Here is a 24905-nt window from a genome sequence, read left to right on the forward strand (position 1 = left end):
TGTCAGGCTTTGCCTACAAATATTTATCTGAATGGAGTTAAAAAAATCTTACTGATGAAATATAAACTGAGCTGCACCTACATGGGTGTAACTAACTATTAGTGGAGGTGCGAATTTATTTTGGGAGGGTGATCTGAAAAATAGCTTTCCATTGAGCATGAAGAGTTCTGTTCAGAGAATATAATAATGGTAACTTTTTTTTTTTTGAGGAGGGGCAGCTTCATCCCACAGTAATTCTCTAATATAAAAATGTTTACATGCAGTGAAATAGAACCAGGGCTAAAAAGGCTGTAAAAATGAATTTGTAGTCTAAAAAGTAACCGAAAATAGCAAAACTGTATTAGGCAGATCTGCTTTCTCTGATGTTTTTGTTTTCTCTCATTACTGCAAAAATATGGTAGCATAAGAAAAAATTGGATTTTTTTGACTGATCAACAGAACTGTTAACTAAGTTACACAGGTAGCCCTGCAATAGGATCTCCATTTTGTTCAAATTATACCCCCTTAGGCTGCATAGATAAAACAGAGAAGGCAATATGTGCACAAATGCAATTGAAAGTACCATTTCGTCGTCTGACTATTTCTGGTGGTGAAGCGCACACAACACTATCTTGGCTTTCAAAGCTGGTAGGCTTAAAAAACCCCTCACACCTGTAAACTCAGACCATCTGATTTGGAAATTGACATAATACATGTAGAATCCACCCCAAAGTCCCTTGTCAAAATATGACCACACTTTATCTTTACTTATAGGTGAGCCATATGTAGATAGAAGCAGAGGCCTTCTTCTCAAGAGAGAGAGGATTGCCATCATTCTTTCAAAGAAAAGGAGTACTTGTGGCACCTTAGACTAACAAATTTATTAGAGCATAAGCTTTTGTGAGCTACAGCTCACTTCATCGGATGCATTTGGTGGAAAAAACAGAGGAGAGATTGATATATAAACACACACAGAGAACATGAAACAATGGGTTTATCATACACACTGTAAGGAGAGTGATCACTTAAGATAAGCCATCACCAGCAGCATGGGGGAGGAAAGGAGGAAAACCTTTCATGGTAACAAGCAAGGTAGGCTATTTCCAGCAGTTAACAAGAACATCTGAGGAACAGTGGGGGGTGGGGTGGGGGGGAGAAATAACATGGGGAAATAGTTTTACTTTGTGTAATGACTCATCCATTCCCAGTCTCTATTCAAGCCTAAGTTAATTGTATCCAGTTTGCAAATTAATTCCAATTCAGCAGTCTCTCGTTGGAGTCTGTTTTTGAAGCTTTTTTGTTGAAGGATAGCCACTCTTAGGTCTGTAATCGAGTGACCAGAGAGATTGAAGCGTTCTCTAACTGGTTTTTGAACGTTATAATTCTTGACGTCTGATTTGTGTCCATTCATTCTTTTACGTAGAGACTGTCCAGTTTGGCCAATGTACATGGCAGAGGGGCATTGCTGGCACATGATGGCATATATCACATTGGTAGATGTGCAGGTGAACGAGCCTCTGATAGTGTGGCTGATGTGATTAGGCCCTATGATGGTATCCCCTGAATAGATATGTGGACAGAGTTGGCAACAGGCTTTGTTGCAAGGATAGGTTCCTGGGTTAGTGGGTCTGTTGTATGGTGTGTGGTTGCTGGTGAACATTTGCTTCAGGTTGGGGGGCTGTCTGTAAGCAAGGACTGGCCTGTCTCCCAAGATCTGTGAGTGATGGGCCGTCCTTCAGGATGGGTTGTAGATCCTTGATGATGCGTTGGAGTGGTTTTAGTTAGGGGCTGAAGGTGATGGCTAGTGGCGTTCTGTTGTTTTCTTTGTTGGGCCTGTCCTGTAGTAGGTGACTTCTGGGTACTCTTCTGGCTCTGTCAGTCTGTTTCTTCACTTCAGCAGGTGGGTATTGTAGTTGTAGGAGTGCATGATAGAGATCTTGTAGGTGTTTGTCTCTGTCTGAGGGGTTGGAGCAAATGCGGTTATATCGTAGAGCTTGGCTGTAGACAATGGATCCTGTGGTATGATCTGGATGAAAGCTAGAGGCATGTAGATAGGAATAGCGGTCAGTAGGTTTCCGATATATGGTGGTGTTTATGTGACCATAGCTTATTAGCACCGTAGTGTCCAGGAAGTGGATCTCTTGTGTGGACTGGTCCAGGCTAAGGTTGATGGTGGGATGGAAATTGTTGAAATCATGGTGGAATTCCTCAAGGGCTTCGTTTCCATGGGTCCAGATGATGAAGATGTCATCAATGTAGCGCAAGTAGAGTAGGGGCATTAGGGGACGAGAGCTGAGGAAGCGTTGTTCTAAGTCAGCCATAAAAATGTTGGCATACTGTGGGGCCATGTGGGTACCCATTGCAGTGCCGCTGATTTGAAGGTATACGTTGTCCCCAGATGTGAAATAGTTATGGGTGAGGACAAAGTCAAAGTTCAGCCACCAGGTTAGCCGTGACATTATCGGGGATATTGCTCCTGACAGCTTGTAGTCCATCTTTGTGTGGAATGTTGGTGTAGAGGGCTTCTACATCCATAGTGGCTAGGATGGTGTTTTTAGGAAGATCACCAATGGACTGTAGTTTCAATAGACACAAATCAGACGTCAAGAATAACATTCAAAAACCAGTTGGAGAACACTTCAATGTCTCTGGTCACTCGATTACAGAACTAAGAGTGGCTATCCTTGAACAAAAAAGCTTCAAAAACAGACTCCAACGAGAGACTGCTGAATTGGAATTAGTCTGCAAACTGGATACAATTTAACTTAGGCTTGAATAGAGACTGGGAATGGATGAGTCATTACACAAAGTAAAACTATTTCCCCATGGTATTTCTCCCCCCCACCCCACCCCCCACTGTTCCTCAGATGTTCTTGTTAACTGCTGGACATAGCCTACCTTGCTTGTCACCATGAAAGGTTTTCCTCCTCCCCCAGCTGCTGGTGATGGCTTATCTTAAGTGATCACTCTCCTTACAGTGTGTATGATAAACCCATTGTTTCATGTTCTCTGTGTGTGTGTGTGTGTGTGTGTGTGTATCAATCTCTCCTCTGTTTTTTCCACCAAATGCATCCGATGAAGTGAGCTGTAGCTCACGAAAGCTTATGCTCTAATAAATTTGTTAGTCTCTAAGGTGCCACAAGTACTCCTTTTCTTTTTGCGAATACAGACTAACACGGCTGCTACTCTGAAACCTGTCATCATTCTTTCATATCCTCCAATAAGATTAGTAAAGAATGTGCACTCCCCCCTTCAAATTTTGCGTATTAGACTAGCTTTGTATTATTCATCCATAGTTTTTTATGCATCATTGTGCTGCTGAACTGAACTCCATATAAACTGCCCACTACCAAGACTCCGGCCATTACCTGTTTATAAAAGACAGGATTATTAGTGGTAAGGCAACAGGGTGACAGACTCTTGCAAATAGACTGAGGTGGGCATTTTAAAAACAAATGCAAATTATGATTAGAGTTAAAATGTGTTATGGGTTCTTGCTGACATTTGTGCCCTCTGAGAAAGAGGTGATCTGGCTTAACAAAATTGCTCTACAACCAACCCCTTCTTAATATTATAAAAACCAAATTCATGTGGGGAATGTCAATAACTTTCCATCACCTTTGTTTCAGAGTAGCAGCCTTGTTAGTCTGTATTTGCAAAAAGAAAAGGAGTACTTGTGGCACCTTAGAGACTAACAAATGTATTTGAGCATAAGCTTTCGTGAGCTACAGCTCACTTCATCCGATGCATTTGGTGGAAAAAACAGAGGAGAGATTGGGGGGAAAAAAAGGAGGGTTTTTTTTTTTCCAACCAAATGCATCCGATGAAGTGAGCTATAGCTCACGAAAGCTTATGCTCTAATACATTTGTTAGTCTCTAAGGTGCCACAAGTCCTCCTTTTCTTTCATCACCTTTGCAGATCACAAGATTCACAGACTCCCCTTTTATCTATGAATCATATCTGGGGTATTCTGGTACTTGTTCTGACTTGTGTGTCTCTTCACATGATTTCTTCCTACCTTTGTTCTAGTTGAAAATACACCAACTACAGAAAAGGGTGGGGGAAGGGTATTTTTGGTCAGTGAGGAGGATAGGGGAGGAGCAAAAGCACCGTGTAAACAAACGTCAATTAATTTATCCAGATTTGTGATATTAAGGAATGATGGTGTTTAAGGTTTCTGATCACTTCCTTTCCATATTGTGGGGGGAGAGGGGGATTGTTCGTAAAAGAAGACGCTGCGTATGGTTTTGTGCTGTTTTGACGAAGTTTTTGAATGCTTAGCCTGTAGAAAACAAAAGTGAGAGGAAGGGAGAAAGAGACGATCAGAACAACACTGAGAAGTGTGTGAAATCTTCAAACTGTCACCGGCATGAAACGAATGCTAGTAATGAGAAACCGAGCCCGACTCGGAGCTGCTGAGAGGGTACCCAGTGGTGGATTTTGTCACTAGGATCCAGTTTTAGAATGATCAAGCTGAACCGAAGTGTAAGGCTTTTTTGCCCAGCTGGAGCGGAGGCAAATGTTGGTGCCCGTGTTCTGCAAGGCTGGCGCGGCGCTTTGCGTGTGTGCAGCTGCCTGGCGTCGCGGGCCGGATCGATCTGGACTGCCTCTTTGCCTGCGGCGTGTTTGTGTGGGTTTTCCTAGCCCCGCGGCTTCCTGTGCTGCTTGCTGGCTTCTTAACAACAAGGCAGCAACCAAGCGGGCTGTTTGCAAAGCCGGAGGCAGCAAGGCTGCGAGCCGGTCTTTAGCTAGCAGAGGGCGGGAGAGCAGATCCCTTCTCGGAAAGGACGTTGAGCGGGACCTGTACCTCCTGCCTGCACAGCCAACTCTGCCTCTGTGGGCTTCCGCCGGGGCTCTGCTCCCCGGCCGCTGTAGCGTCAAGGAAGCCGAGCCTGGTCCGGAGCGGCTCCGAGGGCAAGGGGGAGCCAGGCTGAAGTGATGACACGAAGTTTCACTCCCGCCGGCGTCCGAGAGTGAGTTGCACGTAGCTGCTGGGGGCTTGTTCGAGCGGCGAGGCAGGGAGGAGCCGAGCCGAGCCGCGCCGAGCCGCGCCGCGCCGCCCGTGTGCAGGGCCTGCCCCCCTCCCTGGCTCTCACCTGCTGCCGCTCTCGCCGCACCGCGGGACGTGGGGGAGGGGGTAGCGGGCTTACCCGCTCGGGAGGCTGCTCCAGCGCCCAGCACGGGGCGGGACCCCCGGGGGGGGGAGGCGATGAGGGGCGGGGGGCCGCGGTGCTGCTCTCCAGGCATTACTTAGGGCCCGCGGGCTGGCCGGCAGGGAGTGAGGGTAAGTAGCTCCCGCAGCCTGGGCGTGAGGCCGGCGCTCGCTCGGCTGGCGTCGCCCCCTACCGCGCACGGCCGCCTGCCTCCCCCCCGCCGCGCTCGGCCTTCGCTCTCCCGCCGCCGCTGGGAGCGCGCGGCCCCTTTAAGAGCCCAGCTTTGCCTCCCAGTAGCTGAAGGTCATTAAACACAAAAGCTCTCCAGCGCTGCGGTCCAATATAGCGCATGCGCCCTGCCCGAGGACTGGCAGGGAGACGGCAATATGGCGAGAATGCCTGGCAGCGGCGGCGACTGGAACACCGGCAGCGGCGGCGGCGGCGGCGGGGAGAACAATGCCGGGGACCGGCCGCCGGGCCGCGGCGGCACCCACCGCCCCCACCACTACTGCAGCGCGGGGGAGGACGAGGACGGGGAGGACGACGATGAGATCCAGGAGGTGCAGATAACGGGGGACGAGGAGGACGGCGCCGATGGGGGGTTCCTGCTACTGGAAGAGGAGGAGGAGGAGGAGGAGGAGGAGGAAATGGGGCTGGAGTGGGACGCCGAGGAGGAGCCGCTGGAGCACGAGCCGGTCCTTATGATCAGTATGGACCGGGGCAGCAGCAGGCTGGACTCCTCTTGCGGCGGCGGCGGCGGCGGCCGCCTTGGAGGCGGCTGTGGCGGCGGCATCGGGGCAGCAGCAGCCGGGGGTGCCCCAGTCCTCCGCGCCCCGGGCGCTAGCGGGGACTCGGACCCGGAGACCGACCTGCTACTGCAGCGCCCCGAGCGGGCCCGGCTGAGCGAGAACACCCGGCTGGCCACCCGCTACGCGGTGCGCATCTTCCGGGAGTACCTGAGCGAGAAGTCCCAGAGCCCGGACTTCGAGACCCTGGACAAGGGGGCGCTGTGCCGGGTGCTGCGCTCCTTCTACGCCGAGGCCCGCTCCAAGAGCGGCCAGCTCTACTCCAAGTCCTCGCTCATCAGCATCCGCAGCTCCCTCAACCGCTACCTCAACGAGCCGCCCTACTGCCGCACCCTGGACCTGACCAAGGACCCCGAGCTGCGCGCCGCCAACCTGACGCTGGCGGCGGTGATCCGCAAGCTGGAGGAGCAGGGCGCGGGGCCGGTGGTCCAGAAACAAGCCATCACGCGGGCGGACCTGCGCAAGCTCTACACCTGCAGCGTGTTCAGCACGCAGAGCCCCTTCGGGCTGCTCAACAAGGTCTGGTTCGAGACCTGCATGTACTTCTGCACGCGGGGCCGCGAGAACCAGCGCGAGCTGGAGGAGGACTCCTTCGGGCTGGCCATGGACGAGGACGGCCGCAAGTTCGTCTACTTCAAGTCCCTGGGGCCCTACCACAAGTCGCGCTCCTCCTCCTGGAGCAAGAAGCGGGCGGAGAGCAGCGACGAGGAGAACCTGCCCCGCATGTACGAGACGGGCACCGAGTTCTGCCCCTACTCCAGCTTCGTCAAGTACCTGGCCAAGCGCAACCCGCTCTGCAAGGCCTTCTTCCAGCGGCCGCGGGACCACTGCAGCGAGGGCGACGTCACCTGGTACGAGAACAAGGCCATCGGCAAGAACCTGCTGGGCACCCGCATGCAGATGCTCTCCAAGGCGGCCAAGCTCTCCAAGACCTACACCAACCACTGCATCGGCGCCGTCTCCATCGCCACCCTCAACAGCATCGCCGGCATCGGCACCAAGCTGGGCGGGCACCACCCGCACCCCGCCGGGGCGGCAGGGGGCTGCTACACCGCCGCCCAGGCCATCCTCAACGGCGGGCCCCGGCCCCGGCCCCCGCCCGCCCCAGCCAACACCTACATCCTCCCCAAAGACAGCGACGTCCCCCACGTGAAGGCAGAGGCGGCCGCTGTGACCCCGGCCAAGCGCTCCCTCTACGAGGCGGTGTACCCTGGGGCGGCCGCGGCCGGGGGGGATGCCTGCGGCCCCTCCTCGTCCCCCAAAAGACTCTGCCTCCGCCCCGCCGAGCCCCTGGACGCTGCTGCAGCCGCTGCCTCCGTGGTGGTGGTGTCGGTGAAACACGACCCCCTGCCTCTCCTCCTCCCCGAAGCCAATGGGCACAGAAGCACCGACTCACCCACAGTAGTTTCACCTGCTATTGTTTCCCCCACACAGGTAACAAGAAAACCCGACCCAGCTCTATACACAACCCCCCCCCCCTTCGCTTCCCAACCCTCCCCCCCCTCCCGCGCTTGCTCCAGCCAACACCAGACCCCTTTGCAAGGACCAAAGCACACTGCACAGCCTGGGACACTTCAGACGGGCAGCTGCTGCCTCTTTGACCTTCCAATGCAAGTCTCGCTGTACAGGCATGAAATAGTCTTTATTGCAAGTTACTAAACTTCCGTGCTCTTCGCGCGCGCCCCCCCCCTTTCCCCCCCCCCCAGCTCTCTAAGTAGTTGCACTGATTCCTGATTTCGGGTGTTAGCTACAAGTTTGGGCTCTCTGTGACTTGGAGCAGGCTTAGAGTTAATCACCTTCCTTGTGAGAAGGAGGTATGAAATCCCAAATCACTGCTAAGCAAAAGTTTAGAATTGTGTTCCCAGAACGATAGGATTAGTAAATGGACTGGGCAGGCTCCTGCTTTCTTTTTACAGTGGGTGTCAGAGTTTTATGTAAATCAAGTCAAAATATTAAATGAGAATTTGAAAGATAATTAGCATGCATGATGTTCTTGATGTGCTAATGAGTTGTTTGAATAACCTCATAAATGCAGGAAACAGACAAGAAAATACTCAATTATGCCTTAGTAAGGAGGGTGTAGTTTTAAACTGTAGAAGTTTTCAAGAGAGTTAATGTGACAATTGCATTCATCTTGTGTTTATTAAAATAGCTGTTTCCTGGCAACCATTCTTTTAAAAAAAGTAAATTGGCTTTAGTTGCACAGTTGCATTAGTTACCATTGCGTCAAAATAGACCAGCATTTGATAATGTCAAAACGTATAGTAATAGCAAAATACCTTGAGTTAGCCATAGTGTAACTGTGGAAGGAGATGAAATTGGGTAGGTATGTTTCATGTAAGCAAATTTAGCCTTGTCAAAACCATTGAAGAGGTATAGTGTATGCATCAATAACCCTTCCACCTATACACATGCCCCCTTCTCCCAATCCTTTCCTGTTGATTTTTTTTTTTGGTGGGTTTAAACCCAAAGTTACCTTAAGACTCTTAATTAAAAGATATACCAAAGAATACTTTTACTGTTGAGTTGGAAGGAGGAATTCATTCTAACTAAATCTGTAAAACTTTCTTCAGTTACGTTGCACTCCGTAAAATACTATGTTTCGGGCAGTACTTTTAATGCTAGCTGCAGTAGGTGATTACAAAAAACCCTCTGACATTCTGGTGTCAAGCAATAATCATCTCAGTCATAGGCCTGAAAGAGCACTGTTCAGTGAACAAAGGTATATGACATGCCTGAGCAGTTTCCAAAGTGGAAATACCAGTTCTGGACAAACTGACCCTTTCAAACAGTTTGCCAGCTAATCAACCAGCCTGAAGGCTAAATGAAAAAAAGAATCTGTGAATTATAGTATTTATGTTGTCTAAAATAAATGTGACCTCTCCTTACTAGTGGGGGGGTTTGGTCATTTGAGTGCAGTACTGTAGTTTGATCTCCTGCTGTGTATATCTGGTGTCTTTGAATAGCTTAGAGGGTTGATTATGAGCAGATAGTGTTTTTGTTCTAGCTTATTATTTCAGATATAAGCTAACTCTCTTCACTATATTTTTAACCGTAAACTTACCCATTCATTGGCTTATGACTTGGAAAGATATTTTAAAACTTTAAAGGTATTTTAATTTAGAATAGGTCTGTGTACGTGAGTAAGGAAGAGACAGAGGGAATAGGGTAGCTGAGTTTGACAGACGTGTGTTTAATCATAAACATCTTTTTACTTTTATCAAGATCGGCCACTTTATTCACCTTGGTTAATGTAGTTCTCCTTGAGTCATAATACTGTATAGTTTGATACTAGGCCTTACCTTGAAATTTCTACTGCTTATTATAATGCTTACATAAAGCTTACCTAAGGAGAAGTTTAAGTGCTGTACTATTTTTTTTTATACCAATGACAATTACAGACAAAAAGCCAGGCTATTAAGACAGAAATATATTAAGTAGATGTTTGTTTTCTTTCTTGACTATATCAAGAAAGAAAATGAGAACTCAGTGACAATGTTAGCATCAATTTTGAAGTAATTGTATAGGAATGTCCAATTCATCCTTGTATAGCTTATCTAATGGTGAACAAACTACACACTCACTTCTGAAGAAAACTCATTTTGCTTTCTTTACAAAACTGATTTAATTTAAATCCTTACTGATAGTTGGGGGAAGTTAACTGCTCATTCCAGCATCAGTTGGAACAGCAATGTGGTTTTTTTTTCTTATGGGACATATATCACAGAATGAAAATACCTTTCCTTTATAAATGTGGGATAGAATTCCCCCCCCATTTTTAAATGTTAAACTTTTTCTCCTTTAGCTACTTTTTGTATAATATAGCTATAATGATTTGAGGTCCAGGGCATTTCCTGGGGAAATTAATGACTGGCTTGGGTTAATGGCCCGAGGCATCACTTCAAGCCATCAGCTATCCCAGCTGGTCATTAATCCCCAGGAAATGCCCTGGCCCTCCATCATTATTGCTTAGATAGATAAATATAATTATTTAAAAAAAAAAAAAAAAGACTTTCTAGGCCTTATTAACTGAGTAGATCTCCTCAAGCGGTGTGACACTGAAGTCCATTGTTGTCAAGAAATCAGTAATATTTGTCAACTTGACAATTGCTGACTGCTGTTATTGACCTCTATTATGAGTTTATTCATAAAAGGACAGATTCTGCCTCCCCAGTGGCATAAGGTACGACTCAATGTGAATAAGTGGCAGAATCTGGGCCACCATGAAAACTGGGTTACATAGTGTGTTTACGCTGTGTATGTGTGCATTTTTCATAGCGTTAGTGACGTTAAGGAAGGTATAAAAGAGGAGTGAAACAAAAGTATTAATTAGTTGAGAGTTTGAGAAGGATATTAATTTTATGGATTATCATTGCTGCTTCGTCTTTCTTCTTAACCCCAAGATGTCTTTTAGTGCTGTTTGCAGAACTGCTGTAGGAGCCTCCTCCTGAGCCAGGGAAAGATACATTAAGTGTTCATCTTGACACATTTTGATCCAGCTATTGCTTTAGGTTGCAGTCCTGAGAGACGTTATACAGTATATTTTAAACATACACTACTGTACCATCGTGCCACCACCTTCACTTCAGTCCTTATTTGCTCTGAAGCGTAGCAATTTTCCTGCCACTAACAACCGTACTTCAGCTGAAGTTGATGACAGAGGGATGTAATTTAGCTGTTGTTAATCTCTAGTATTATTGAAAGATGAATAATAGCTGAAGTTTAAGCTTTTGATGTTGCAATGTGGTAGCTGTTGAGATTTATAGACTTGATACATACTGAACTTAGTACAGTTATAATAGCCAAAAATAGGTCTAAGAAAACCGATCAGGCTTCCTCCGGGGGGGAAAAAATTACCCATCATTTTAGAAAAAGCTTCTGATATGGTGGTTCTGTAGCATAGTTGTGTTCTAGGTACTTCTGAAGAATTCCATAAAAATCAAAATATAAATCCTACCAAACTTATAATAGTTAAAGCATGAGCAGTGTTTGCATTTGTCATCACTCTATGTTGCAAGTGTTCATCAGGCTTTCAAAGTTGAAACCAGGGCCAGCTTTCTGTTATGGAGCATATGAGTTTTCATTGCCTTAAATGCTTCAGAGAAAAGCCATGTGTTGACAGAATTAGAAAGCTGGTTCTGATTTCAAATTTTGAAAAGGCAAGAGGTGTAGGAGGGGGAAAGTACTTTATCTCCTTAATTATGCAGCAGACACAGCTGATAAGTCTCTGGGGTTTTTGGTTCATTTTTGGGTAAGAACCTATCTACTTGGTTTAATTCTTGAAACTTAGAAATATAACATTACTATAAAAGTGGAAAAATAATTGTTTGCTTTAAAATTTGTGTTTGTACCATAGTAAAACCAAAGTCTCATTGTGCTGGGTGCTGTACAAGCATATAAGATGACAAAGCTACTTAGAATGTAGGCTCTTCAGAGCAGGGCCCTTGCTTTGGTATATGTTCGTACAGTGCATAGCACAATGGGACTGGGACTCCAGGCACTGCTTTAAAAAAAAAAAAAAAAAAAAAAAAAAAAAATTCATGTCTCAAAGGCAGGAACACACAAACTGGGTGAAGAGTGATTGGCAAATAACATGTGATTTTTGTGCGTGTTTAAAAAGAAAAGGAGTACTTGTTGCACCTTGGAGACTAACAAATTTATTTGAGCATAAGCTTTTGTGAGCTACAGCTCACTTCATCGGATGCATTCAGTGGAAAATACAGTGGGGAGATTTATATACATAGAGAACATGAAACAATGTGTGTTACCATACACACTGTAACCAGAGTGATCACTTAAGATGAGCTATTACCAGCAGGAGGGGGGGAGGGGAGAACCTTTTGTAGTGATGATCAAGGTGGGCCATTTCCAGCAGTTGACAAGAATGTCTGAGGAACAGTGGAGGGGGGGAATAAACATGGGGAAATAGTTTTACTTGGAGTGAATGGGTCATTACACACAGTCTCTATTCAAGCCTAAGTTAATTGTATCCAGTTTGCAAATTTAATTCCAATTCAGCAGTCTCTCATTGGAGTCTGTTTTTGAAGTTTTTTTTATTGAAGTATTGCCACTTTTAGGTCTGTAATCGAGTGACCAGAGAGATTGAAGTGTTCTCCAACTGGCTTTTGAATGTTATAATTCTTGACGTCTGATTTGTGTCCATTTATTCTTTTACGTAGAGACTGTCCAGTTTGACCAATGTACATGGCAGAGAGGTATCGCTGGCACAGGATGGCATATATCACATTGATAGATGTGCAGGTGAACGAGCCTCTAATGGTGTGGCTGATGTGATTAGGCCCTGTGATGGTGTCCCCGACTAGATATGTGGACACAGTTGGCAACAGGCTTTGTTACAAGGATAGTAATTAATTAGTAATTAACTGTAAGTAATAGTTCTTGTTCATCATCTGAGTCAGATGCCACCAGCAGAAGGTTGGCTTTCTTTTTTGGTGGTTTGGGTTCTGTAGTTTCTGCATCAGTGTGTTGCTCTTTTAAGACTTCTGTAAGCTTGCTCCACGCTTCGTCCCTCTCGGATTTTGGAAGGCACTTCAGATTCTTAAATCTTGGGTCAAGTGCTGTAGCCATCTTTAGAAATTTCACACTGGTATCTTCATTGCATTTTGTCAAATTTGCAGTGAAAGTGTTCTTAAAACAAACGTGCCTGGTCATCATCCAAGACTGCTATTACATGAAATATATGGCAGAATGCAGGTAAAACAGAGCAGGGGGCATGCAATTCTCCTCCAAGGACTTCAGTCACAAATTTAATTAATGCGTTTTTTTTTTTTAACGGGTGTCATCAGCATGGAAGCATGTCCTCTGGAACGATGGCTGAAGCATGAAGAGGCATATGAATCTTTAGTACATCTGGCACGTAAATATCTTGTGACACCATCTACAATAGTGCCATGTGAATGTCTGTTTTCACTTTCAGGTGACTAAGTGGGGAGCATTATTTCCCATAAATGTAAACAAACTTGTTTCTCTTAGCGATTGGGTGAACAAGAAGTAGGACTGAGTGGACTTTTAGGTTCTAAAGTTTTTACATTATTTTGTTTTTGAGTACAGTTATTTAACAAAAAAACTAAATTTGTAAGTTGCACTTCCGTGATTGAGATTGCGCTGCAAGACTTGTATGAGGTGAATTGAAAAATACTATTTTTTATCGTTTTTACAGTGCAGATATTTGTAATAAAAAATATAAAGTGAGCACTGTACATTTCATATTCTGTGTTGTAATTGAAATCGATATATTTGAAAATGTAGAAAAACATCCAAAAATTTAATAAATTTCAATTGGTATTCTATTGTTTAACAGCGCGATTAATCACGGTTATTTTTTTTAAACATGCTTAATGTTTTTTCAGTTGCGTGAGTTAAACGCGATTTAATTGACAGCCCGATTAAAAGTATGAGTTACTGATGAGAAGTTGACCAGGCTTTTCTGCTAATTGCATCATGCCATTTGGTCAAAATGAGCTACTGTAGACTTACATGGGGCAAGCCTTCAGAAAACTTTGATAAGAAGCAACAAGAAATCAATTATGTATAAATCAGACAGATGACCTTTTTGATACAATCAAGGAAAGAAAGGAGCGTCATGACTGGAGTGTTGCATTGACAAAGCTTTTTTTTTTTTTTTTTTAGTGTTCTACAGAATCTGAAATGATTGAGTCAGTACTCTTGTTCTATGAACATCAAAGCTGAAATGCACAAACTTTTAATGTTACAGGAAGTTGAAAGCTTTTTAAAAAGCATGTGGGATTGTGCTGTAAAAGGCTTCTCATTGCCCATTGCTGTCCTTCCAGAGAGCAAGAGATCAGAAACTGTTCAGTCTAATTGGTGAGTCTGTATGACAGTGAGCTGCCTTATTTCATGTAGGTCTAGAAATAAATGAGTGCTTAAACCCTTTGAAACACACCACTTCTGCAAAAGCCATGGGCTGTAATTAAATTGAATGTGGGGTTGTATTGTCTGGTGCCCTTGGCTATATACTTGATAACAGACCATGGTACACCCACTATTGTGTTAGAAGCTGGAACCTAATTAGCTATGTTGTAGATTTTCAGTCACTTTAGAAGAGCTTTTGTTCATAATCTCCCAGGTGTCCTTTTTCCCCCTTTCTATTGTTTCAGAAGCACATACACTCTTTTGGGGGGCAGGGGAGAGAAATAATTAAGGCTATGGTAACATATCTTTGTGCCAGTTAATTTTTTTATATATATAATATGTTTTGGATTCAATGAATAAATATCAGTGACAGAATTGTGTCTGATATAAAATAGATTTATTAGTGATAACAAATGCATACAATTATGTTTGAGGGACACTTTCTTTTTCCTGAGATTTTTTTGTTATGCTAATACAATCTATATGCAACTTTGGGGGAATAGTGGGCAGACATGAAATATAATCCCTCTTGGTGGTTTTTCAGCTATCCATATGAAAAAACATCCCTTTCATGTTTTTTACAACCTTGCATGCATCTTTGCACTCTGACAACTCAAACAAATTAATCTGAAAACTTCAAATGTGCTAAGCACTTAATTCTTAATAAAGGCAAGTACCTTTAATGTATTTGAATGTAATTTTTAATTTTAGAAATAACCAAACTCCTTTTCTACATTTGTGAGTCCCAAGACATGGTGCTTGTAATACACACGGGCACATGCACACACAGAAATATGCATACCTATTTGCAGTTTTGCATTTTTGTAATTAAGATAGATGCATTTTAATTAAACAGACATTCCATGTTTTTCTGAATTACATATTGACTACATAAACATATGAAAACAGTTAAATTTCTCACTGCACATTTATTTCAATTGAAGTCCCTCTCTCTAAAAATAAGGGAAACTAAATACAAAAATACATCTTTGTTAAAGATTAAATGCACTAATTAAAAATAACTTTTATTTCCTTTCAGCAACCAGAGCTGTCATGTTCTATATCATAAATGTTTGATTTATTAAAATAAAATACAATAACTTTGGAGGAAGGGAGCTAACTTTCCTGTTGACACTAAACCCAAAAAATCCTTTAGTGGTACAGGAAGGAAATAGTTGTCTCTTCTTCCTAACCTCCTCTCCTGGTAGCTTGTAGGATGGGAAAGAACATTTGAGTGTAGCTTTTCAATACTGAGCAGCTATGAGGATAAGGATAAGAGTGAAGTTTCTTCTGCTGATCCTATAAAGCGTGTGTGGAGAGGGTTCCAAAGTTTGGAGCGCTGCAGTCTGTTTGGAGGAGGGCAGTGCTCTGATATGAGGCATTCTGTAGATGGGAGACAAGATACAAGGGTTCATGTGAAAGGCAATTTCTGGTTTTAACCTTTCGCTAGTAAGGTTTCATCTTCTCCCTCCAATACACACGCTACTACTTATGCACATGGGGACTGAACCACAATTTCTCTGAGAATCCGAACATAACTTGTTCATGTGCATCTATAATCTTAACATATTTTAAGATGTTTACATTTAATCCGTGCATGTTCATTCTTCCATATGCAGAATCCTTAAGAGTTTTTGGGGAAATTCCAAATAGGATTTCTCTAACTTTCAACGGCATTCTATCCTTAAGTTTGTACTATCTTTATAAATGTGTTTACTTTGTGTGATGATGTTAAATATATGCTCTTACAGTGTGGCTTAAAATGGCGGCAAAGCACAATGGGTCTGAATGAAGAACAGTTTGCAATTTTTTGTTGTTTGGTCTTGAGTTGCTAGAGGTAGGCTAAAAATATTAAAATATTAAATGGATAGCATTCTGTGTTGTCTAATGGAGCTTGGGTTTGAGTTACTGATTGGGGCGGGGGATCTAATTTAATTAGTAAGCTATCTGTGCACATGAGTATCTGTTGTGGTAGTTAAGGGTTATCAAAAGCATCCTCTAGAACAGGAAGCTTCCCTATTGGTGATACCCATTGTCATCAATGGGTAAATTACCAAGCGTTATAGAAGGGTTATACAGAGAGAATCTGGGAAAGAAGCAGTGAGAGCTCTGATCTTCCTATCATGGTTTTTTGTTTGTTTTGTTGGATGTGGAATGTGATGTGTTTAGCCTAATGAACAGGTTTCCAAACCTGTGCCTAAACAGAGGATTTCACTTTTCAATGTTGTCAAGAACTTAATTCAGCTGGGATGATCTGTTTTGGTTTGGGTTGTTTTACACCTAACCTTCCTCTCTCCCAACCTTGGCTGTATTTCAAATATAGGATAAGTAGTTTCCTTCCTTCCTTTATCTCTTTAATAAGGGACAAATAGCTACTTTTCATATGCTTGATGTAATACAAGGAAGGATCGTATGCTATTTAGCAATGTGTAAGTGACTGTAAGTGCTGTAATTATCACATACAGTCTTGATGCATAATTAGAAGGAAACCTTGTTTGGGGAGGTGGCATCTAGTAGTGATAGTTCTGCAGATGAGTTGGAAAGTGTAGATGGGGGCTTAGCTGTCATAATAGACAACCCCACAGGCTAAAGAATCAAAGGCACTGAATGGCATGCATATATAAAAATATGCAGAATATGTGCAAATTAGTTACCTATTTAAGGGTTCTCCTCGGTCTCTAATCATTCAGCTCTTGAATTTTATGAATATTTGATGTGTTGATATGGAAAATTAAGGTTTGTTTTTTCTTCAGTGCCCATCACTCTTGAATCTGCCATTCATTGCAAGTAATTGGCTTAGAAATTCTACTGTTTAAAAAAAGAAAAGGAGTACTTGTGGCACCTTAGAGACTAACAAATTTATTAGAGCATAAGCTTTAGTGAGCTACAGCTCACTTCATCGGATGCATTCAGTGGAAAATACAGTGGGGAAATGATTTATATACACAGAGAACATGAAACAATGGGTTTATCATACACACTGTAAGGAGAGTGATCACTTTAAGATGAGCTATTACCAGCTGGAGCAGGGGAGAGGAAGAAAACCTTTTGTAGTGATAATCAAGGTGGGCCATTTCCAGCTGTTGATAAGAACATCTGAGGAACAGTGGGGGGTGGGGTGGGGGGAAGAAATAACATGGGAAAATAGAGAAGGAGTACTTGTGGCACCTTAGAGACTAACAAATTTATTAGAGCAGAAGATTTCGTGAGCTACAGCTCACTTCATCGGATGCATTTGGTGGAAAAAACAGAGGGGAGATTTATATACACACACAGAGAACATGAAACAATGGGTTTATCATACACACTGTAAGGAGAGTGATCACTTAAGATAAGCCATCACCAGCAGCAGGGGGGGGAAAAGGAGGAAAACCTTTCATGGTGACAAGGAAGGTAGGCTAATTCCAGCAGTTAACAAGAATATCAGAGGAACAGTGGGGGGTGGGGTGGAGGGAAGAAATACCATGGGGAAATAGTTTTACTTTGTGTAATGACTCATCCATTCCCAGTCTCTATTCAAGCCTAAGTTAATTGTATCCAGTTTGCAAATTAATTCCAATTCAGCAGTCTCTCGTTGGAGTCTGTTTTTGAAGCTTTTTTGTTGAAGGATAGCCACTCTTAGGTATGTGATCGAGTGACCAGAGAGATTGAAGTGTTCTCCAACTGGTTTTTGAATGTTATAATTCTTGACGTCTGATTTGTGTCCATTCATTCTTTTACGTAGAGACTGTCCAGTTTGGCCAATGTACATGGCAGAGGGGCATTGCTGGCACATGATGGCATATATCACATTGGTAGATGCGCAGGTGAACGAGCCTCTGATAGGGCCTAATCACATCAGCCACACTATCAGAGGCTCGTTCACCTGCGCATCTACCAATGTGATATATGCCATCATGTGCCAGCAATGCCCCTCTGCCATGTACATTGGCCAAACTGGACAGTCTCTACGTAAAAGAATGAATGGACACAAATCAGACGTCAAGAATTATAACATTCAAAAACCAAAAGAAAAGGAGTACTTGTGGCACCTTAGAGACTAACAAATTTATTAGAGCATAAGCATCCGATGAAGTGAGCTGTAGCTCACGAAAGCTTATGCTCTAATAAATTTGTTAGTCTCTAAGGTGCCACAAGTACTCCTTTTCTTTTTGCGAATACAGACTAACACGGCTGCTACTCTGAAACCATTCAAAAACCAGTTGGAGAACACTTCAATCTCTCTGGTCACTCGATCACAGATCTTAGAGTGGCTATACTTCAACAAAAAAGCTTCAAAAACAGACTCCAAGGAGAGACTGCTGAATTGGAATTAATTTGCAAACTGGATACAATTAACTTAGGCTTGAATAGAGACTGGGAATGGATGAGTCATTCCACAAAGTAAAACTATTTCCCCATGGTATTTCTCCCCCCACCCCACCCCCCACTGTTCCTCTGATATTCTTGTTAACTGCTGGAATTAGCCTACCTTGCTTGTCACCATGAAAGGTTTTCCTCCTTTTCCCCCCCCTGCTGCTGGTGATGGCTTATCTTAAGTGATCACTCTCCTTACAGTATGTATGATAAACCCATTGTTTCATGTTCTGTGTGTGTGTGTGTGTGTGTGTGTGTGTGTGTGTGTGTGTGTGTGTGTATATATATATAAATCTCTCCTCTGTTTTTTCCACCAAATGCAACCAATGAAGTGAGCTGTAGCTCACAAAAGCTTATGCTCTAATAAATGTTAGTCTCTAAGGTGCCACAAGTACTCCTTTTCTTTTTGCGAATACAGACTAACACGGCTGCTACTCTGAAACCTGTCATGGGGAAATAGTTTTACTTTGTGTAATGACTCATCCATTCCCAGTCTCTATTCAAGCCTAAGTTAATTGTATCCAGTTTGCAAATTAATTCCAATTCAGCAGTCTCTCGTTGGAGTCTGTTTTTGAAGTTTTTTTTTTTTTTGTTGAAGAATAGCCGCTCTTAGGTCTGTAATCGAGTGACCGGAGAGATTGAAGTGTTCTCCAACTGGTTTTTGAATGTTATAATTCTTGACGTCTGATTTGTGTCCATTTATTCTTTTACGGGCTGAAATTGTGGAAAAGCAGCATCACTTGCCCCATAACCTCAGCCGTGCAGAACACGCTGCCGTCCACAGCCTCAGAAAGAACTCTGACATCATAATCAAAAAGGCTGACAAAGGAGGTTTCTAACTGATTTTTTTTCTTTCTCCTACATTTCCAATAGACCTTTTTATAAAGAATTTGAAGACAAACGATGACTTGCAGAGATTGTTTTGGAGTATAAAAATTAAAATGACTTAAATGTGATGTGCCAAATTACCAAACAAATGGGGGCATTACATTTAACACATCTTGCGTTTTTCTTTTCGTTGGCTTTTAGTTGGAGACACTACTGCAGGTGTTCTGCTGGTGATGTCCTACTTTACGAGGACTCTCCTATGCACTGAAGCAGGCCCATAACTATAAGTATTTTCTGTATATTGTTTCATGAGCTTCAAAGACTTTTTTAAAAAAAAATCTATATTGCAAACCCTAAATTTTTGAACACTAAAGCGTTATTGTATATAAGAACACGCTTCGTTTACAATGGGGTTCTATACTGAGTGTGATGTCACCAACAGAACACGTGCTGTGAGGTTCCACCTAATAGTAGCCAGCAAAAACGGGGCTGCAAGACGATGAAAAGTCCCCTTTTGGAGTTAAAGGGACCCTGTGAAGCTAAATTGTCCTTACAGCTATGTTAAAATCCAAGCTTTTTGTCAAACTGAAGGCCAGTGTTTCCATGAGTTAATTTTGTGTTTTAATAATTCCAGTGAAAACATTTAAAATGAACTTTCTCCATTCGTGGTTGCAACCCAAACATTGCAACATGGTGCCCAAGAGCCTGCAAGTAAAATTTTTCAGATATCAGTTATAAACAAAAATGAAACTGACTACTCTGCTTTATTACCTTTTCTCATGACACTGTCTTTGCCAACAATAGATTTAGTGATAAAACAAATTAGATTTTTAAGATGTTCAATTCCGGTAATCCAAAGTGGTATTTGTAGTGTAGCCAAGGAATTTTTTTGTGAATAAACTGAACTTCTAATCTGACACTTTTTAAACACATGCTGAAAGCTTCCTTCCCTTCGTCCTAGGTTTTTTGTTTTTGTTAGGGTTTTTTTTGTGTGTGTGGGTTTTTTTTGAGTATTTTTTGGTACATTTTTAAAGCAGTCCTATTTTTTCATCTCTTCAAAAACATTTAGAAGTCACCTTCTATTAGATATCCAGCATAAATAATGCATTATTTTTAAAAACCTCTCTTAATTTTGTCAACTTGGTCAAAAACTATACTTCCTCAAATTAAAACATTCAGTTTTCATATGTTGTATTGATATCTCTCTCCAAAATGAGCCTTGGGTACAGTTTGACACTTGCTGATTACATTTGTTATGACTGTTTCCATTAAAAGCACTTTAAACATAAGCTGTTTCATTAATTCTAAAGCATTTTGCAAAAATGTCTAATTAGAGAATGTTGAGGAGCAGCTTAGAAGTGTCCCAAGTTCATTATAGCTGAGTAGAATGTAATTTGTCAAAATAGGCTATTATCCACTTGCTATTATCAAGTAGCTTGGACCTAAAACTAAAAAATATTTTAAAATGTTACTAAAGCTTCTATTAAATAGTAACATTTTCACTAATTATTTAAACCCAAGCATTGTGCTGGTGTATGGAACTAAAAATATACTTAAGTGAATTGCGAAGAGTAGGAACATAGCAGAAATAAGATTTTTTTTATTTTTTTTGTATTCAGTTCACGAACATGATATTAGTAACACAGCTAAGGGGAACCCTTTTAAAATGTGACTGCAGCCTAGTCAGTTTCTTCAAAATATAAACTGAGACAAATGAATAGTTATAGTAATGTTAAATTTCTATAAATATATTCACTTCCTGACTATTAATGCAGTGACATAAATACAAAAGGTGTCCCAGACCTGACGCACTGAATTCAGAATTTGTAGTAATTGTTACATTGATGAACGATATTTGACAGTAAAATTTCAGCTGATTTTGCATACTATTTCAGTTGTTTAGAGATTTTTAGGATCATAGTATTTAGAGGTACAGAGCCATCAGATAGTCTGTTCTTCTGCAAGGGTAGAATGCAATTGTTCAGCAAATGATGTATCAGATATTACACTAGACTATGCCCAAATCATTGTTTAAAAAACCTCACCCAACTTCCACTGATAATTTGATGGTCGGACATGCTTCAAATATTTGGATAAAGAAGTACCATAAAGCAAGGAAATTAAAAAATGGGGAATGTTTCTTTCAAATCTTGTTTATGTGGGTTGCAATGTCAGTGAAATTGATAACAAAACCAGGAAATCTGCAGCTAATATTTAATAGGGAGATGGGGTCAGTTACGAATTGTTAGTGTAGCTATGGTCAAAAAACGGACTCCACAACAATAGCATCTTATTATTCAATTTACAGTACATGCTGCTCCTATGTAGTAGTCATATTTGCCTAGTTCTTTTTTTGCCATATTTTTACTACTTCTATCTGTGTCCTTCTGCAGTGCTATAAGAGCATGATCTTGATTTTTGTTCTGGCTCACACAAACAAATAGAAATATTAGAAGTGCAAATGTAGACCCAAACTCTGTGACCCTACATTAAAGGTTATGGAACCTTCAGCTCTGGGTTCCTTGAATTCTGAGGCCCTTTAGGGCATTTTCAAACCCATGGCAGAAAGTGTAAGAGCCCAGGTCTGCAAACTTGAGCCAGCACTACAACACTAAAAACAGCAGTGTAGAAGCTGTGGCTTGGGCTAGTGGAGCCCAGGGAAAGGGGTGGTCTTCCTTGCCTGACCCACAACATCTACAATGCTATTTTTAGTGCTGTAGTGCAATCTCTGAGCCCGAGTCTGTAGATCTGGGCTTTGAGATTTGCTGCTGTGGATTTTAAAATGCAGTGTAGATGTATCCTTAGACTCCATGCTAATCTCAGATTTCTTTCTCTGAAATAACCGTCAGCATGTATGCAAATCCAGTAAATAAAGCTGGGGTTTTTGTCGTGATTTCCTTCCTGTTCTTCCTTCTCCAACCTCTACCCCCTTTATTTTAAATTAGATAACTTACTGTTAGAATCCAAAGAATTGGGTTACTGGCCACCCCAAAAACCATAAAAACAGTCCTGTGGTTGAGCACCGTGTGCTGGAGTATCTGTGCATGTGTGATGTTGGGAGCATAGAATAGGAGAAAGGTGACTAGAAAAGAGAGAAGGGGAGTGTGTGAATCAGCCAAATATAAACTGAGCAGAGACTGAAACAAAGGTGTGGAGAAGATTTAGAGATAAGTAATGGGGTTGTGAGGAGGTAGAAAAGAGCAAATCGTTGTCTTTAAGGTGGAGGCATAAGAGGAAAATCAAAAGAACAGTGAAATGGTTACTTGAAATAGGTTTTGCATTTGATTTATTTCCTTCAGCTATCAAAGCAGTTAATTAAGAGATGCTGTTACAAAACCAACGGAAATATTGGGTTCCTATCGTCCATATGAAAGTGTGATTGAAGGAATGTCTTCTCCTACCTGAAACAAAGTTGAAATTAAACCAATGGATCACCATAAAGTTTTTATTTAAAAGTTTTATGTCAAATCTGGGCTCTTGAATAAGTGCCTGAAGAATAAGAAATCAATTTTCAATAATGTAGTTTATGTGGCATGTAGGACAACACTGTTTTTACTTCTAAAGCACAGTAAACTAATTTCCCTAAGCTACTCGAAATTTCTTCTGTGAAGTAGTGTCTGGATCAGTTTCTCATGCACATCTAATTTAAACTCCATAAGGAAATAGGGGAAACATGTTTTTGATCAAACTACTGTATAAACTGGTGATCTTCGATACTCCATTACTCTTCACACTGCTTCTTAAAATTCCTGAAAAGAACCCAGTGATTTCCTGGTTTCAGAGCAAGACTTATTCCTTCGGGATAGCTGAACAAACTCTTTCAATTGTTGTTTTGTGTGTGGCGGTGGGGGCAGGATTGATGGAATCAGTGGTGTTAGGGAAAAGGAAGATGCGCAAATTTCTTTGAGTGCTCCCCTCCCCCCCCCTTTTTTTTTTTAGTCAAATACCTTCCAGTGTGTCTCAGTGAAATGCTAATGTTATTGTTAGATTATTCCTTCTCATGCATATTTTGAGAAACTTTTTTTGTATTCTAGCTATTCTGTCTTAAGGCAGTATTTTCATTGTGCATTCAATTATATGATATGTGACAACTTTGCATGCTTCAGTAGTATGTTCTGTTATTAAATATAGAGTTCTGATTATTTGTACCTTGAGAAGTAAACTCGGAGCCTTAGAATTAAGGAAATATTAGTTTCCAGTTGGTACCGTGGTATCCTTGATAAAATATTTTTATCAAACTGATTATTTGTAAAAGGGTAACTACTGTATAATGTATAAATCTTTTCCCAATAATTTATTTGTAAGCCATTTCTTAAACTCTGAACCTACCCTCCTTTTATCTCAGTTCTGAGTAGTAGTCTTCTCAAGCTTGTAGTCCTTAATAAAAATTCATTATAAATCACACTTGCCTCCATACCATAAGCAAAGATAGAGCATGACTCAATGTATTTTTAAACTTATTTTACAAGTGTAATTTAAGCGAGTTTTTTTTTTTAAATTTACAGTTTGTAATAAATCAGACTGTGCTTATGATCTGTTAGCTATATGCTAATGGTGTGTAAAGTCATAGAAAACAATTCTACTGTGTTTTGGCAAAATGATAGGGTGTCACTGTAGAATAGTGGTTCTCAACTAGGTTGGGGCAGTGAGCAGGTTTCAGGGGTCCGTCAAGCAGGGACGGCATTAGACTTTCTGGGGCCAATGACAGAAAGCCGAAGCCCCGCCGCATGGGCTGTAAACCCGCCGCATGGGGCTATAGCCTGGGGCCCTGAGCCCCGCTACCCGGGGCTGAAATTGATGCCTGAGCAATTTAGCTTCACAGTGTCCTCTGTGACATGGGGCCCCGGGCAGTTGCCCTGATTGCTACCCACTAATGCTGGTCCTGGCTTTTATATGCAGAAAAACTGTTGTTGTGGCATAAGTGGGTGGTGGAGTTTTTATAGCATGTTTGAGAGGGCTGGGGGTGCTCAGAAAGAAAAAGGCTGAGAATCCCTGCTGTAGAAGATGCCAATTAGTTGTGATAGAAAATAGAGTTTAAAAATTTTATGATAAGCTATAAAAGTGGACAAGTCTTACATTATTTGTCACTACAGTGAGCAATATAGTAAAAACGTTGTTTTTAATGCTTTAGGATTAAAGTAGTAGCTCCAGAACCATGAAATAAAAGTGTTTGGGGTTAAGCGGGAATAGTCCATGTGATCTAAAACAGGGGTTCTCAACCTTTTTCTTTCTGCGGCCCCTCAACATGCTATAAAAATTCCACAGCCCACCTGTGCCACAACAACTGTTTTTCTGCATATAAAAGCCAGGACCGGCATTATGGGGTATCAAGCAGGGCAATTGCTTGTGGATCCATGCCAAAGGAGGTCCCATGAAGCTAAGTTGCTTGGGCGTGGGGTTCGGCTTCAGTCCTGCTGCGGCAGGGCTCCGGCTTCAGCTTTCTATCCTGGGTCCCAGTGAGTCTAATGCTGACCTTGCTTGGCGGACCCCCTGAAACCTGTTTGCGGCCCCTGAGAGGGCCCTGAACTCCCAGCTGAGAACTGCTGGTCTAAGAGATTGGTAATGGGGTTACTGGCCTTTCACTTCTAAATTGCTGGTTCAAACCCAAGACAAGATATGTAGTGATTTGAAAGTTGTTAGATATTCAGAAAGCTGTTTGGTGGCGTACATACAAGTATGAGTGGTCTTAGTTCAGTCCCTAGTGGACACTCTACAAAAGAAACCATCGCAACTGACACTAATTGTCACTCTTGATGGCAGTCTCGGTAGAGAGTTAAAGGATTAAATGGGCATAGAGAATAAACCACTCTCATCCCTAGAGGTCTGTTTCTTCAGGTCAAGGCACACTGACAGCAGTGTGAGGAAACTTGCTCTGCCCATGGTGTATTT

General features: G+C 42.2%; 1 protein-coding gene across 7 annotated transcripts in view; it reads left to right on the plus strand.

The window, feature by feature from the left end:
- Positions 1-24905, plus strand: part of KCTD1 (potassium channel tetramerization domain containing 1) — a 167133-nt gene that overhangs the window by 51654 nt on the left and 90574 nt on the right. Inside the window, exon 1 of one of the 7 annotated variants that reach the window (XM_043507945.1) lies at positions 4803-4953. The exons of 2 other annotated variants lie outside the window; for them this stretch is intronic. Coding sequence is in view for 3 of the 5 variants with exons in the window: in XM_038392236.2 (XP_038248164.1) it covers positions 5520-7373 (1854 nt within the window). In the remaining 2 variants the exon portion in view is untranslated. Of the gene's footprint in view, positions 1-4802; positions 4954-5228; positions 7374-24905 lie in introns of those variants that run through there. 4 more of the 7 variants (XM_038392236.2, XM_043507948.1, XM_043507942.1 and 1 more) reach the window with 4 other exon arrangements.

Source organism: Dermochelys coriacea, chromosome 2 (assembly GCF_009764565.3).
Source record: "Dermochelys coriacea isolate rDerCor1 chromosome 2, rDerCor1.pri.v4, whole genome shotgun sequence".
Lineage (NCBI taxonomy): Eukaryota > Metazoa > Chordata > Testudines > Dermochelyidae > Dermochelys > Dermochelys coriacea.